This window comes from Ammospiza caudacuta, chromosome 2 (assembly GCF_027887145.1).
Source record: "Ammospiza caudacuta isolate bAmmCau1 chromosome 2, bAmmCau1.pri, whole genome shotgun sequence".
Classification (NCBI taxonomy): Eukaryota; Metazoa; Chordata; class Aves; order Passeriformes; family Passerellidae; genus Ammospiza; species Ammospiza caudacuta.
Window position 1 is genome coordinate 46,473,642 of NC_080594.1, and position 17,617 is coordinate 46,491,258.

Genomic DNA, 17,617 nt, shown 5'->3' on the forward strand with positions numbered 1-17,617 from the left:
AGGGGTAATTTAATGTATGGTCCAGGCTCAGGGATCCATTGTTGACACAAACAATACTGGTACAAACTACAATTTTCACAAGTATCCAAAATAGGAAGACAAATTTCAGATAAAATATCTTCATACTGACATTTGCTGATATCTTTTCAGCAAACTGAAATCCATGGTGGTTCCCTAGGCATAATTTGCCAGAATTTATTGGACAGGAATTTTAGGCTGCATGCTAGGCTGAGGTGTTAACAGCTTCATATTCTTACTGCATTCTTCTGTCTTCCATATGGCCAGCACCAGTTCTTCCTTGCTGCCTCACAGCTTTGTTTGAGAAACTGCCTGGTGCTGAAAAGAAGCAAAAATGTGGAAGACAGTGAAGTGGGGGAAAATTGAGGTATTAAAAATACCCCTTCTGTTCCAGGCAGCGTATAATAATATTTATTTATGTGCTTGTGTGTGAACAATATATTAGAGAATGCTTCACAGGTAGTTGTGCAGGCACAGAGCTAGTCAGATAGAGATGATTAAATTTGATTGATTTGTCATACACAGCTTATGTAGCTTTCTTTACAGTTGCCTACATATATTTTTTCTTACTATTTTCTCTCCCTCTTTAGTCCTTTTGCTCTTTTGTGCTGTGTCCTGGCCTCAGGGACCATCCCTTGGGCTGTTCTGCACTCACCCAGAACTGGTCTCCTAATCCTCTTCACTTTGCCTGCAATCCTGCTGCTCTACCTATTTTTCCCCACACCGCTCTGCTTGCCAGCAGTCACAGTTTCAAAAATGGTCTCTATTTTCTCTTCCAAAATGTTCAGATATATTAGACCCGATAGAACTTACCTCTACTCAAGCCTGAGCTTTTGCATTACTGGGGGAGGAGTATTTATTTATTTATTATGTTTTAATATCACAGGCAGAGGATAAAATCAATAAAATACTTACATTTTCTTAGAATATCCTCCTCATAAACCTGCAGTAGTTGCAAAGTGAGATGAAAGTTAGATAGAAAACTAAGGATGTTTTTTAACTTACTTTCCCTAATTACCAGCCACAGGTGCTGGGAGTCATAAAGCAGGGAAAAGGGAGCAGCTCATGGTGGAGGGACACACAGGGCTTCACCAGGGAAATGTCTGGAAGTGCTGAAGGAGCAAGTTTGGTGTGGTAGAAAGTGACAGAAAAAGGAGTTGGGGGGGAAAAGTAGAAAAGAAGGGCAAGGAGTGTGGTTCATGGAGAAACAGAGGAGCTGTGAATGCAGGAGGGAGGAAGGAACACATTGCCAGTGGAAATAAGCAGCAGGTGACACAGACAGTTCAGGATGCAGTGTGGTGGGCAGGACAGTGTTAGCAAAGGATGGAGAACATGATGGAGCTCAATCCATGGTTCTGGGACTATACCCAGCCTGCCAGGAGCATTTATCTGGCCTTGGGCCTGTTTCTTGCCGCAGTTTTTCCCAGGCACAGCTGGGTGAGCGGGCAGTACCAGTGGTCCTGGGAAGCTCCAGGTCTATCATGTGCCCACACTGGCCACGTTGGGTGGAACCAAGCACATCACATCGTGCAGGTGAGCAGGCATCCCACGCTTCTCAAACTCTGCATTGCAGCTGCATCTGATCCTGGGTTATAAACTACAGCCAGGCTGATTGCCCAAAGGGTAACTTAGCCATTTATCATCTGTACAATTCATTTCCTTGCTCAGAAACACTCTTGATCAATTGAAGTCAAAACCCTTTCTACTGAATTAATGGAGCTCTATGTATTTTATTTCTTTTCTGCTAGCAAATTATCATTACTGGAATAACCAGGACACTATGCATTTCCTTAGTAAACCTGATAACTGCCAACAAGTCCTGAACTAAGTTCTTACCTTCTTAAGAAGGTTAAGAATACTTCTTTTATTGTACAAATTTAAAAAGAAGCTTTTTTTAGCAGCTCCAGTTTAAACTGCAGGGCTTTGTTGCCTCATGAATGAGAATACGAAACTCCTCTTCTCTTGAAAGAAATAAAGCACCTGAAGCTAAACTGATACCTGTGCTGTTACTATTTGAGATTCATTATTCAGAATATGAAAGTGTAGACCCACAATATCCCTTCATGATAGTACAGAGGACCACAGAAATGAGGGAGCTTCCAGAGAGTTCAGCTGTTCTCCACAGGTCTGTATTGCTCTGTAAATCAGGATGTCTCCTACCTCCATTCTCTGCTGTTAAAAGGTCACCTCTAGCCTCCCCATTTATTGTTCCCTTTAAGGGACAATCTTCCAAAATTCAGAAAGGCAGTTCAGAAAGCTGCCCTGTGTGAGCCACCTGTGGTTTAGTGATCTGATTAATTAGTTCATGATTGAAGATAAAAGTGAGTTCCTCAAGTCATTTGAGTGTTTTTGAAAGTATTACCTCAGATCCTAATTGTATGCCATCATCTCATGTGGTGCACAGGAAGGTACTGAAACACAGTTTCTGCCACTTTGCTCCATTGTTTGTATAAAGTGTGAGTGGACAGAAGCTGTGCTGATGGAGATTCTTCCCAGTCTCCGCTGGCAGCCTGCAGGAGAACACGGTGGCCCATGTTTTTTTCAGTCAGCTAGGAGTCTGACCTTACACTTAATGGCTCAGCCATGAGTGGCTAATGAAAATGCTCCTAAAATATATCCATGATTGCATTTTTAAAATCCTTGTCTCTCTGAATTCTATATTTGTTTCAGAATCACTTAGTATTGTGATTTAAATGTTATAATTGCCCATTTGTTGTCCTGAACACAGCTAGCTCAGGACTTCATTAATACCATTTTAAAGCACTCTGATTTTGCTGATGTTGCTGGCTCAAGATCCAGCCTGAGGCTCTTGAAAAACGGCCCTTTCAACAGCAAGTGATTGATGACAGGATAGGAGGAAATGAGTAAGAAGCCAAGAGAGGAGGTAGAAGGGCTGAGAACGTGATGAGAAGTTAGAAAACCAGTGTCCCTGTGCCCAGGTCAGGCTGTGCCAACACTGACTTTGGCACATGGGTGAAGAGCAGGGTTTCCTGTGTTGTCACACAGCAGTTTTCCTCAATGGCTATGTGGGGCAATTTCTTCTCCATAGATAAAGGGTAATTTTAATTATTATTTCTCACATATTATCTTTACATGAACTTGAGGTAGCTGGATTCTCTTTATATACAATAACAGAGATTCTCAGCAGCTGTACATTGGAAAAAAACTACGCTTGATTTTCACAAACTGTGCCAGTGTACTCTATCTGAAGATTTAGCCCAACATTAGTAATTCAGAAATCACTAAGCAATTGAACAAGACCCAAATCTATAGTCACTTTCAACTGCCATAATAAGAATACCATACTGAATTTAATGGGAGATTTAATTGTAAATGCTGAATTTATCCCCTTTATGTGACTTCAGTACATTCCTCTTGTTCACATACAGCAAACCAAAGCAATTTTTTTTTGTTTCTGTCCCCTTTAATATCAGTGGGACTATTCACCAACTGATTGTGCAAGCAATCTAGTAAGAAATTGTAGTCTCTGAGTTTGTGACTGACATGGTCAAAATAAGTGACTTGGCCCACGAGCCAAGGTGATCTGGACATGCATCTCCCTGTTGAAAATGTCCTACTGAAAATGAAACAAAGAAACAAAATAAAAACCTAAAATACATTAAAAATCTCAACACCTGCAATCACTTACTGTGATTGCAAAGAGGTGCATATATGCTATGACTCTGAAAATTTAAGCAAAACCTCTTCTTTTTCCACTCTGCAGCCCCTTAGTCTGGGCTTCTTATATTGGATCATGTACATTTCCCATCACAGCTGACTGATTTAAATTAGGGCAGAAATCCTGTTTTGAAGGTGTAAAATATTTTAAAATATTGTAATATATAATTTCAAAGTTTTTTTTCTTAGAATGCTTCTCCTTCATTACAGCTGTGACTGTCTGAGGGCAGATACGAAGGAAATGTCACAGAGCCTTGTTCAGGCAGGCAAGAAGGAGAGGGGCCAAGGGCAGGCTTTCTTGAGCTTCAGCAGGGCCTGCATTCAGAAAGTTTTCCACCAAAATTCATGGAAAGGAGAAACAAGGGCCTGGCATCAGTCACATCACTGCTGCATCCCAGTGAAAATGGAAACTTCCTCTGCTGATCATTGCCATTGAGGTTGCTTAGAAACTGAGGACAGCATGGCAATTTAAAGTGTGAAATTGATTGTTTTTCCCAAAGGAAAACCTGAGAGCTTCCTTGCAGAGACAATGCAGAAAGGATGACATTAAAGGAACTACAGTTGGAAAAAAGAAAAAAATCCCCAGCCTGTTTCAGCTTTTAAATGACTAAAGTGTTAGTCCTGGGGAAAAAAAAAAAAAAGCAGAATAGGACATGGAAGCATCTGCTTTCTAACTTGTTCCCACCTTGCTGGTGGCCTTGATAGTTCATATCTATTCCTAGTTATCAGTTTGATCCATTTAATCTGCAGCAACTCCATAGGCTTCTGATTTTCCAGTGGAGAACAGTACCTGTAGGTCCCCTTACCTTTGTCATAACCAGCCCTGTTCCCCTGACAGAATTCAGGAGCATGGGAATGTGGCTCAGTGCCAGAGCATGACTTGTTACAGAGGATGGCTATTCAAATAATATTAATTATTTTGTGCTTGTGCTAGAAGCCAGCAGAGGATCATGTTGACACGCAACTTGCCAGCACCCCACGCCCACTCATTTCACAGCTGTGGGACTCTCATGTTCCACTGTCAACCTGCACAGCCTGCTGCCAGAAGCCTTAAGGCAAAATTTAAGTTTGAATACTGGAAAAGAGCAAAAAATTGGGTATTTTTTGTTTCTAGAAGCAGAGTATTGCATATGAATTAAATGTGTGGGATTTGGAAAGTGGATGAAGGTTTTCCTTTACTTAGAGTAATCACTTGAGAGTTCCTGGGAAATCCTCTCACCCAACTGTGGCTGTCAAAAATTTCTCCAAGGCACCAAGGCTTCCTCAGCAGTAAATGAAGAGGCAGGCATCTCAGCATTATCCTTTGTTAATATTGGTATCAAGGCCCACCATTTGGAGGTACCTACCTTTTCCCATTAACTGCAGGGAGGTCTGGACAGACAGACAAAGCTTGGGGCATAATTTAGGGTGCAAATATTGAGGTGAGGTGAATTCCCACATTTTAGGTACATATAGAAAGAGTAATTAGAAGTTATGAAGAGGCAGGGTCCCTAGAGTTAAAAATAGCATACAAGGCTCAGAAGCTGTTACTTGTGTATTAAATAGCTATGTACAAACCTGCACTAATGTATTAATACATTTGGGAATTTCCAGTTATACCAGTTATAGAGTGCAATAAGCCCCTTTCCTCTTAAATGCAAACTATTTTAGTAGGTTCAGTTATACTAGACTAATTAATGTTTGCACTGGTTATTTATTTATTAAGCCTTGAATCCGTAAGTTAATGTTTAGGTAATGAATGAATTATGGCATATTATGGGAGATAAATTTTCCCATAGAAATCTGCTGGCATAGACAGGATCATGTCATTTAACATCACCAGAAGGCTATCTATCACATGCCATTTCTGTTTATCTCCCTGCTTCTCTGATATATATTCTATTTGCATGCACACCTGCACATAAATAGATATCCATATGCCTACCACATAATTCCACTAAGAATTGGGCAACAATTTGAAGTGAAAAGTACATAAAATAAGTCTGTTAATAATTTAATACGTTTTTAAAACATATAGTGATAGATCTGCATGAAGTGGGGCATTACCATAATACCCTGAGATTATTCAATGAGTTTAAGCAACTTCACTGTAAACCTATAGCATTTCATGATTCTGAGGCAATGGATTAGGTTTCATTTCAACATTAAACTCTGTTACACCACCCACAGCAAATACCACCAGTAAAAATAGCTATTCCAAATAGAAATTTATCACCAGCCTGGGACCCTTGAAATATTGACATGAATATGTGAGATTTAAGGAAAAACTTTGAATTTTAAAATAATGTTGAAATGGGAAATTAAAATGGAAGACTCGCTGTCCTTCTTAGCTGAGGATAAGGGGATCTTTGCAGCTGTCCCCCCAAGTTATTTGCATGCAGACATCCTATTACAGGCCTGTGCCAAATGTTTATGGGCAGCACACTGCAGGAAGTGTTTTCTTTTCTTGCCAGGATAATTTTGAGGGCAGTAAATGAAATACCTATGGCCAAATCATATTATTAGTTTGTATGCATCCAAACTAAAAATAGATTGAAAGCAAGAAACACAAATTAACATTTCTTAAGTCACAAATGCAGTTATCTTACAAATATCTCTGAAGGGTTTGTTGTTAATGTGTGTAAGCCAATAGTTTTGGGTTCACAGTAATTGCATACTATTTATTTACAAATCTTCCCCAGCAGTATGTGCCTGTTACCTAAAGCGATGGAGCAGGTCCCGGTCTTATGTCTGTCTCTAAACCTGGGCCAACAGTACATGACATAGCACCCACTGTGGCCTCTGCTCTGTCACTTTGCAATGCGATTCTATGTAGTTTTACTTGAATAACATAAAATAACATATATAATGTTATTTATGTTATTTTCCACGTGAAGAACTCCTGTAAACCTTGCCGTTTTGAAACTCAGTGAGGCAGGCGTCTTAGACAAGCTGAAAAACAAATGGTGGTACGATAAAGGTGAATGTGGACCCAAGGACTCTGGAAGTAAGGTCAGTCGCTACAGTTCGGGACCTAACTATCGTGTTCACAAAGCAGTAGAGGAAGTAATAAACAAAATGACATAGAAATAAAATAAGCAGCTGTAGACACAGAATGAATCAACTTTGGCCCATCTTGATGGCGGTCATGCTTTAATTTAAGGAAGCACTATTGCATTTTAAAGTCTTTAGTAATACAAATCACCAAACATCATTCCACATATTCAGAGCATCTCTTGATGAAATACAAAGCAGATTTTTGGTTTTGGAAGAGGCAGCCTGTGACAGTGTTCACAGGGTTTTTCAGGATGAGGGAAGAGACGTAGATCTGACTCTGTATTTCAGAAGACTTGATTTATTATTTTATGATATATATATTACATTATAACTATACTAAAAAGAATATAAGGAAAGGTCTCATCTCAGAAGGCTAGCTAAACTAAGGATAGAAAAAAATTAATAACAGAGGTTTGTGTCTCAGACAGAGAGTCCAAGCTAATTGGGCTGTGATTGGCCATTAATTATAAACATCCAAGATGGGCCAATCACAGAACCACCTGTTGCATTCCACAGCAGCAGATAACCATTGTTTACATTTTGTTCCTGGAGCCTCTCAGCTTCTCAGGAAGAAAAAAATCCTAAGAAAGCATTTTCATAAAAAGATGTCTGTGACAGCAACCTGGATTAGTTATTTCCTTCCTGCCTGGAGGGTATGGACTTTTCCCATTGACTGCTTAGGAAATACTCTTTACACTTCCTTTAGGAGCTGGCCTACCTCAGCAGTGTTCTGAGAAGAAGAAATGCTAGCAGGAAGGATTGCCTTCCATTGCTGGCCAGGAAGGTGGTGTCTTGCACATTTGGGGATGTCCCTGGCTCCTCGGGGGCCAAGGAAAACTTAACTTGAGCTTTGAAGTGAAAGGCTTTGGCAATTAATAGTTTCTACAGCTTCCAGTGTTTATCTTAGTCCATACCCAAACAGGAATCCTGGCAGCTCCAGAGAGCTGACAGCTCCTTCTCTTTATGGGGACAGACACAGAACCGGGTATTTTCTGATGGCTGGGAAACACCACAGTCAGTGCCAGCCCTGTATTTGAGGAGGCTGACATTCCTTCACATTACCTGACTCCATGCCAGCCTCTGCAGCCACAGCTAAAATGAACAAATGACAGGCACTGACTGCTTGCTGCCTGCATATCTCCAGACTTACCTTGATAAAATTAGTGTGGGAAAGAAGCTTTCAACACATTTCACTTTTTCTGGCAAGTGCTTTGAAAAAAAGGAGTGAAAACCATTTAAGAGGATGACAAAGTATCTGTAAATAACAGCTGAGAAAGCCTCAACCTACCACCTACATCAGGGCAGGTCTTTCTCAGTCCTGCCTCCTCCTTGTTTGCAAGCACCATGTTAGCAATTGCCACCAGAGGGACAATCATCTCCAAGATACTTAGGCTCTTCCTAGCCATGTAAAAAGGCACAGACAAAGCAGAACCCAGGTAAAAGCCCCAATCGCCTCTGTACACCCGTGGGAACCTTTACTGTGCTCATCTACTGATTACACAATGAATAGTGCCTCTTTAAATTAAACATCCAAATTTTTTGCAGTCTACATAAGTTAAAATTTCATAGAGATTAAAATCAGAAGTTAAATACTCTCCTTACTTTAGCTAAAGATTATATAGTCTGCATAAGAATAAAGCTTTATAAGTATTTTAAGGCACACGATGTAGCATATGAAGTCAATCCTGAGAGAGTTCCTTGAGAACTATGCTGAAAAAGCACATGGATTTCAAGTCCAAAAAATGTGATTCATAACTAAGCAGTGAAGTATAGAGAAATGTAGAATAGTTATTTGTTACATACACCCAAGAAGGTGATTATAAAATGATGAATATTTAATACTTTGCTAAAGAAAATCCTTACTTTTATCTAAATTATGAAAAATGTGTTAAATTGCATAAACTGATATTTAGAAGTATACTGTTACTGAGCTTAGTCGTCCATGGGCATGTTCCAGAACTGTATCTATAGTAAAATAAAACAAAATACAAGAATAGGTAAGAGGCAAATATATCACAATGTGTATGGTACAGTGTGCACTTTCAAAGGAAGTGTTTGTTCAAAGAAAGAACTTAAGCCTCACATGTTATTTTTGCCTGTCATTTAAGTATCAGAAGCTCAGTCTGGATCTTTTAAATTAACAGCAATGCCTATCACAAGTACAATTACTGGTTTTTGTAAAGATCAAGCAGAGTCTTGTCTGATATAAAATGGATTTCTGGATTCCCAGGCTTCTGAAGAGCTTTACATAAATCCAGTTTCGTATCATTGCTGAAATGTCTCCTAAATAGAGCTAGACATGTCATTGTTCAATTCTCCATGTAATGGAGGTAATGCTTTGCAGTAAGCAATGACATCCTGATATGTTGGCAATATACTTAGAATAATTTTTTTATGCCAACCGGGAAAACCAGTTGTTTAAAATATATTTTGTAGATCCAGATAGGTCAAATTTTGCTAAAGTGTGTAAACAACTGTCATTAAATTTCAGCTAAACATTGTTACTTGTCTATTTTTAATGTTTTAATGTGTGTTTTGTGCTTCTTGGGATCCATTTTCCAGGGTTAACTGTGTGACTTCTGTTTTCCCAGGACAAGACGAGTGCCTTGAGTCTCAGCAACGTTGCTGGAGTCTTCTACATTCTGGTTGGAGGCTTGGGCTTGGCAATGCTGGTGGCTTTGATAGAGTTCTGTTACAAGTCCAGGGCAGAGGCGAAACGAATGAAGGTGGCAAAGAGTGCACAGACTTTTAACCCAACTTCCTCGCAGAATACCCAGAATTTAGCAACTTATAGAGAAGGTTACAACGTATATGGAACCGAAAGTATTAAAATTTAGGGGTAGGACTTAGGGCCTACTACAGCGAGTGGGTGATGCATCTTGTAACGCAGTGTTGTGACATGTCTGTCTAGTTGTGCTTGCTTCTGAACAGAGCTTTATATTTTGGAAAACTTCAGTGCAAAGTGGTTCAGTTCTTTTGGCTGCAGATGTACAGTACATTATTCTATGTTGCTAATAGACATCTGCATTGCAAGGAATTTTTAACATGAAAAATACATTTTGAACAATTCAAAGTTGTCAAATCAGTTGAGAAATGACAACTATTTTAAATAAGAAAGTATATATCCAGAGGGCCAGTTTTTAAGTACTTGATTGGAAAGTCTGTTTTCTGAAAGGTTTGCACTCTACTAGAGACAAATTGCTGCAAGCCTGTATTATTCAATGTTGGCCCTATCTGTAACCAAGATTTAGGATAGGCAACATCACTGAACCATAGTTAACCTAATGAAAGAAAAGGCACTGTTACAAGAAGTCTAAATGTTGTTTTACCTTCTCTCCCTCCTCCCCTCCCTGTGCCTTCACCCTTCCTTTGATACATGTTTTATGCTAATTGTGTGGCTTTTTTTTTTTTTTTTCTCCCCACAATATCCTGCTTCAGGTCAACTTTTGCCCACTATAATAGTCTGAGAGTCACTAACCAGGGGATAGACCCTGATTATCACCCTCAGCTTTCAGTAACAAACCCCTTTACCTAGGTCAAGACTAGTGTATTTTAGACATTCATGCAGTGATTTTGGAGGCTGAACTGCTGATGCTGCCGAGCTGCATCCTGCCCAGCTCCCCTGAGTAGGTGTGCAGGGATGGTTTACTAATGTACTTGCTCTCATCCGTACAGTGAGTATCTTGCCAACTAATCATTAGACAAATCAACTCCATGACCTTTGGAAATGGCATGCAGCAGCAAATTGAGCTTCTAAATATAACTTTTACGTAGCTCCCAAGCTATGCTGGCTGCTGTATAAGTGAACGTGCAGCTAGCACCCTACCCTGTCATCCTTGAGCTCCCTTGCCCTTGCAAACAGCAAGCCACATGTCTCCTCTGTTAACAACTATCTTCAGCTACATTTTCCTGAGCCATCCCTATATAGTGGAAGTAGAAAACACAAATTTAGGGAAATGAGATGAAGAATATAATACTTATGTTGCCACTTAGGAAAAAAAAAGCTTGTAGGAAACAACTGGAGATGCACTTATTATTTTTTATTTATTATTTGTATAGCGCTGGAGTAGGCGGCGCTGTACAGTAGGTGAAGTGTGCCAGACACACAACAGGTCCCTGTCCCGAGGAGCTTACAGCCTAAAGGCACAGCCCGTTCAGTACCGCACCATTCAGTACAGAGCAAACACAGAGTGAGCAGAGAATGCTGTGTGAGCATGGTAGCTGGAGCGCTGCGAGGAATAGGTGGGTTCTCGGGGCGCGAGGGAGGGGGCTGGCTGGGAAACTGTCCCCTGCACACTCTTCTCTGGGCTTTTCTTTTCTTCCTTGTTCTACAAAGAGTCATGACCCTGGGTGTATTCTAATTGCAGTAGAGCTGCCAATTTCCCCATGTTAAAAAAAAAAAAGAAAGTGTTAGCTATGCACTTTGTTCACTAGAGAAAATGTGAGGCATGCTATGTGCCAAGGGAACTCCAAGAGTATAGACCGTTGTTCATCACTGTGAACTGCAACACAGGACTTCTAGATGCTAATATTAATCTCCCAAGTCCACTCCCTTCTGTCAGTAATAAGGGTCTTGAAAAGAAGTAATCCTGTGCACGTCATTGTGCCAAATGCAGGTGAAGGGTGTTTTTTTTCCTTTAAATTATTTAGTGATGTGCTCACTGAAAGTGTCCCCAGGCTGGTATAAAAGTAAGAATCCCAGAAAACATATTCCTTATCAAGTTTACAGAGTGCAATGCATTCAAAATACAGTCTTTAAAAAAGCAAACAAAAAAATAAAGCTTTCTTTCAAATACTGACCTGACCCCAATTGGCTGGCGTGCTAAACATGGCAAGACTTGAAAATCCCCACAGTTGCCACCCAGTTCGGTTATTTCATTGTTACAGACACTGATTATAGTTGCAGAATTTTTTTAGTCTTAGTGTTTTCTTATAATTAAAAAAATAGAGCTAACTGAGTTTTGTATTTAAAAAAAAGATCATAAGTACCATACTCTAAAATCTGGATTTCTGTGGGACTTGTATCACAAAGATGAATTCCTACTGGATAAAATATACTTTAAACAGTACAAAAAAAGATACAAAAATGTTGCATTTTATTTAACTGAAAATTCATTTTTGGGTCAGTCAAAACTTCTGATAATTAACATTTTAGGGCACAGACTTTTAAAATTCACAAAAAAATCACTATGATTTTGAACAAATATTTACAGACTTCTGAAATTCTTCTTTCTGCTTATTTGGCATAATATTTACATGAAATTGAAAAATTTCAAGTGAAGTTCTTATAAAAATGTTTATAGTGATATGTGGGAGACTGCCAAGACCCAGTCATCCTCTCCTGGCCACACTGCACAGGGAGACTATGCCATCTGTTAGAGCACATGGTAGTCACAAACCCCTGTTTAGCTGGCAGCATTACAGAGCCCACAATGATGGCTGCACATATTTCTGTAGAAATATGTCTGTCTTACACATTTTGAAAACTTTGATATGGTTTTTTGGTTTTTTTAATCCAAGGAGTAAAGAGATCCTATTGGAATTAAAACTCGCTAATATGGAAAGATGCCTGGTGATTCTAACCTGCATGAGTAACCAACACATCTGACTTTTTAAGCTAACATCAAATAGTTTTAATGGTATATGTTTTAAACTAATATAAAATAACTTAAATAACCCTCCTGAAAATTAATATTCATTACCCTGATTTTTAGTTTAGTTTCATACAGTTAAACATGAGTTATCTCAGGGAAATTCACCTTTCCTTAAGGCAGCTGAAAATGAAAATGAAGGGCTAGTCTGTATATGTGGACTGGCTTATATAGTAATGGATTAGTCTATATGTGTAGGATAAAGACATTCAGAAGCACTGGCAGGCAGTTGCATCTGCTGAAGAGAGGGAAGAAAGTTTCCTTTAAGGAGGGAACAATCCTTTCCTCCTCCTCCGGGCAGCAGTTTTTCCATTAGTATTAAGCCCCTAGTGTAAATGTAGAGCTGATAGCGAGAGCAGAGAGGAGCTTAACATCCTTCTGTCCATCTGCTCTAAGGCAAAGCCCTGCTGAGTTCCTCACCCCAAACCCACAGGCTTTGGAAGGGGTTGTTCCAGTATCCAGCCAGCCTCCACCACCACCTCTCCATGGCATTCTTAGTGGGCCATGAAGCTCAGGAACCAGCTTCCAGCTCAGCTGCCTTCTCTTGCTCTCCCATCCCATGCTGTTGTTTATAACTAATGAATGAAACTAATTGCAAAACAACAAAAAGCAATGGAAAACATCACTATTACAATTAACTACAAAAAAAGGTGAAGTGCTACAGGATGGCTCAGTAAGTGTGTAATGTACTTATTTTGTATACTTCCAATTTCATGGTCAAGAGAGAAAAATACATTAAAAGTCCATCTTAGATATTTGTGCCAAAGCCACCTCCATGTGACCCAAGTACTAGAGGAGCATGTACAACAAAAGAGCCGACACAGGCTAGGATATTTGTATTACACAGACTGAGGATATCATCTTCCAAAATTCCCATTTCCCCTCTAGAAACAGAGCAATCAGTGTTTTCACATGATTAATTTCACAACTAATCTAATCAAAACTAATGGCAAATTTGAAAATACATTATCACTATTAACTGCATACACTGACTGAAAGGAGACTTTCACAGTTTGCATAATATTCACAGTAAATACCGAGACTTTTCCCTCTTATCCCAGCCACTCCTGAAACTGTTTCTACATCCAGGCCAGAAATCTGAAGTTGTAGCAGCACAGTCAAGCAGAGTACTAGCCTGGCTTGTTACCTATAGCATAGTTTAAAACACAGAGCAGACACCTATCTGGTTACTTGGCTTTATGGCACTGTCCCAAGTACAAGTTTGACCTGCTCCTCCTGGCTTTGTGTCTGAGTTGTCCTGTGGTGTGTTGCTGAGCTGTTGTTAGTCTTTAACTGAGGACAAGAGTTATTTCCTTGCAGCTTTTCTGTTCTTTTGTGGAAGGCTGCTGAGAAAATGTTGTTCTCCTTTTTTTTAATCGTTTTTATTTATCCCGGATCCCTTTTATTGTCTTTTTGTCCTGAGTGTGTTGTCAATGGCCAGAAAGTTATTTAGACTGAGCTAGCACAGCTACATAGAACTTGTATATCCCATACAAATCTGAGTGCTCTGACTCAGATTTCCCAGTGGGAAGCTCTGAATGGCCATGAACAGATAGCTGATGGGTGTGCTGGAGAGACTCTGGTAGACAGTTGTGACTTTCTGGGAAATGTAACCTATCTGGAGCAAGCTGTCCCTTTCCACCCAAGTTTGCTTTCTAATCTGGTTTGGACTCTCATCCCTCTCCCACACTAAAGCACCTTTAGTTTTTCTGTTGCCATTGATCAGAACATGTTCTCTGCACTTCTGCAGTTACCAGTACCCATTTGCAGGGACTCAGGACATGCACCATGTGGATCTGTACCACACTGCATTGTGTCTGTGCTTTGCAAATGCAGAGATTCTTATTTGCTGCTGGGAAGTAGTCGGAAGTTTTTGGTAAAGTTCCCCACTTCTTCATCACCTCTGCCACACATTTTGTATCTGGGTGTTGTTTTAGATGAAGATATGTTTGGTAACAGTCCCTGTCACAAAGTACAGTGGTGGCAGGGAAAGGTTTCAAAGGATGTCCTTTACCAAAGCCAAGGTTTTCCAGAATAAGGGGGATGCCATAATGCCCTCTGAAAGCTGAGGCCTTTTCCTGAATTTGGGTGCTTTTAAGGGCTGAAGTGTTTAGGGTAATTGGTTTGGAAAGCTGCTTTTAAATCCAAGCTCTGACTGTGCCACAAACAGCCGCTGTATTTCTGACAACTTTTTGAAGCAGCTCCTGATAACAATGCAATATTAGACTGGTGCGTTTCCACAGAAGTGCACCAGAAGCAGTGGAAATGTTTGGGAGTTTTAAGGGCTCATCCTCATCCCTATATGCTCATATATAAAATAAACTCCACATATCAAACAGCAGCTCAGGATTTCAGTGCTACCTCAGAAGGAGAAACTGGGCTCAGAGGGATAAAGTTCAAAATGCAGAGATTAGTAAAAAAGCAAACAAAATGACTTTATGATGTTTGTTATCCTTTTGCTCCTATGTGAATGCTCCTATCTACCTTTCTTTCCAATTAGTATTTCAAACTGCATCCCTGCATTTACATAACTTCTCCTGACTAGAAATCAGATTTCTGCACTAATTAATATCTTAACATGGTTATCTCTGAAATCTCTTTTAATGTATTATAGTTTGGATGCTTTGTTGCATTTTTTTACCTTAGACACTTACCCTAATTATAGTAATCTGGAAATCATTTACTTTAAACTAGTCATCTTGGCTTTTTTTTTATAATCACTTGAGAGAGCCTTATTGGATTTTTATATTTAGCTAGTGATTTTTTGATGACTAAAGTTAGATGGCATAACTATAAATCCTTTAACAAATCCAGATTTTTTGCTAGAGTAATTTAGTTCCTAAACAAGATATTTCATTCTGATTTAGCTGAAACGAAAGATTTTTAAGGAACAAAAATGTAAACCTTCCTATGGGAAATTTATACGTAATGTAGAAAACTGTATAAAACTGCATTTTCTCTCAATAAATTACATTTTCTTTGAAAGTTATCACCTTCTCTAATTGTAGGGAAAAAAAGAAATATATATATATATATATATATATGAAAGAGATTTGAGGACAGTTCTCAGATTTCCTGATACTAAATATTTCCATTGTGAAAATAAGTAATAATTTCTTTAGATTTGAATGACGGAATTGCCAGATAGCTGGTACAGTTATTGCAATTTATACACAATTTTCAGTAGTTATGTTTAATCCTGGCATGCCTAGTTGAAGGTCAAAGCCTATAAACACCTGTGCATGACTTCATTCACAGATGCTAATGCTTTCAGGTTCCAAAAGGTCTTCTCACTGTATTTAAATTTAGTTTGAAGCAGTTTAGATGAAGGTATTACCTCTTCAGTTAATTTCATTATCAAATTCAGATTTTATATTTAAATCAATAACAATTTATTGTTATGAAATTGATCCTCAGAATTGCTAGTCTTTTTTGCCCAGTAGATTTAAGTGCTATGTATTATATTTCTGATGATTACTATTTCTATATTTAACGTTAACATGAAAAAAATGCAGATGTCTAAAATTTAATATTTTGGTGTTTGCTGTGTCCGGGCTGGTTGAAGGACAGAAACATTGTAACACTCTCCTCTCTTCTGCTTTTCCTTCAAACCCAGCTTACCTTTTCTGAAGCCATAAGAAACAAAGCCAGATTATCCATCACGGGGAGCGTGGGAGAGAACGGGCGCGTGTTGACTCCCGACTGCCCGAAGGCCGTGCACACCGGAACTGCAATTAGACAAAGTTCAGGATTGGCTGTAATTGCATCGGACCTACCATAAAAACCAAAAAATTAATTGAGTGCCTTAATCAAACTGTGTTGGTGACTGATGGGAACACAGCACAGACTGTAACGACATGGGAGTGTCATTGATGAACTGATAATTTGGCTGAGAAAGGGAAGTACATCCAAATGCGCCAGACATCATCAGCAACAATGTGTGCATGAGCTCAGCTCGGAAACCCAAACTCAGATTTTATATCAGGAAAATTCATAATTTAGTTTTGTTGGGGGGAGGGGGCTGGGAAGGGTGTATTAACAGCAACAAATTTCACTTGAGTGGACTTAAAACTAATAAGACTTGCCAATTTAGCGCATTAAACTGTGAAGAACATGCTCAGAAAGGACACCATTTTGGTCTTTGTCTTGACAAAGAGAGAAAAATAGCTATAGAAGTCAATGAACATGCTAACCTGTGTCTCCAGAACATCAATATATACAATGGAAGAATACTCAGCTGTTCAGCTGTAGAAATGAATCACTAAACTGTGATAAAAAAATAATAAATATGTAAATCCTGTGAAAAAAAAATAAAGAAATTATTTACATTTTCTTTGGAAAAAGAGAAATATTGAAACATGCTTGCTTTTTAACTGATGTAAATTCAGTAGAGGACAACACAATTCTTTTTTCTAACCATCTTAGGGAAAAATCATTGCAATAATTGATATAAAATGCCATCACTGTAATAAAATTCAGAGAATTTTTTTTTATAAAAGTTGTTGGTCATCCTCTTGTTTGCTGTTACCTTCATTCTGTTCCATCATTCCGTGTTCCACAGATTTGCATCTGTCTAATACAAGAAACAAAATGATAAAATGTTTAGAGTACTTCATCAGTCTGCAGTGTAGAATCAAAAGAGACTACGGGTCACTCATGTTACAGATATTATTTATAATCTTGTTCTGTGTAAGAAACTGTGGTTTTTGTACCCACCAAAAAGAATAAAACAACAATTGTTCTTATAATATTGACAGAGCTTGAGTTGTTTTCTGATCATTAGGGATGCCACCTGGAAAATAGAAAAGGGCCGTTCATTTCTTACAACAGGATTCAGAATCTTGTCAGAGTCAGTCTGAGTCCCTGCACATTTCTAAAGTGCTTTTAAGGGACTTAAATTGGGACAAAGGACTCTGAGCAGCTAAAGAATTGTCCTGTCATGATGTATTTTAGTACTAGTCACTAAACACCTACCTGAAGTGTTAGGGAACCATTTAGTGATAGTGTTTGTCCTCTGGGTAGGTCAGGGACAGAGATGCCAGGGAGCAAGGAAGTACAAATGACAGTCCTTGAGACTGATGTGATAGATGATAGCTGCAGCCTGCCCCAGTTTTCATCCCCCGGCCTGTCAAGTGGCATACCTGGGAAAGACCATTTGAATAAAAGCCAGATGTGAACAGGAGCAGGCGTGTCTGTAGGTGCAAAGTAGCAGCGAATCTGTTTTGTGATGGTCA

At 39.1% G+C, this 17,617-nt stretch overlaps 1 protein-coding gene across 5 annotated transcripts in view; it reads left to right on the forward strand.

The window, feature by feature from the left end:
* Positions 1 to 17,089, forward strand: part of GRIA4 (glutamate ionotropic receptor AMPA type subunit 4) — a 215,653-nt gene extending 198,564 nt beyond the window's left edge. Inside the window, exons 14-16 of one of the 5 annotated variants that reach the window (XM_058800331.1) lie at positions 6,573 to 6,687; positions 9,324 to 9,458; positions 16,000 to 17,089. In XM_058800331.1, coding sequence (XP_058656314.1) covers positions 6,573 to 6,687; positions 9,324 to 9,458; positions 16,000 to 16,164 — 415 coding nt within the window. In that variant the 3' untranslated portion in view covers positions 16,165 to 17,089. Of the gene's footprint in view, positions 1 to 6,572; positions 6,688 to 9,323; positions 9,572 to 15,999 lie in introns of those variants that run through there. The other 4 variants (XM_058800334.1, XR_009274416.1, XM_058800332.1 and 1 more) reach the window with 4 other exon arrangements.
* Positions 17,090 to 17,617: the final 528 nt, after the last annotated feature.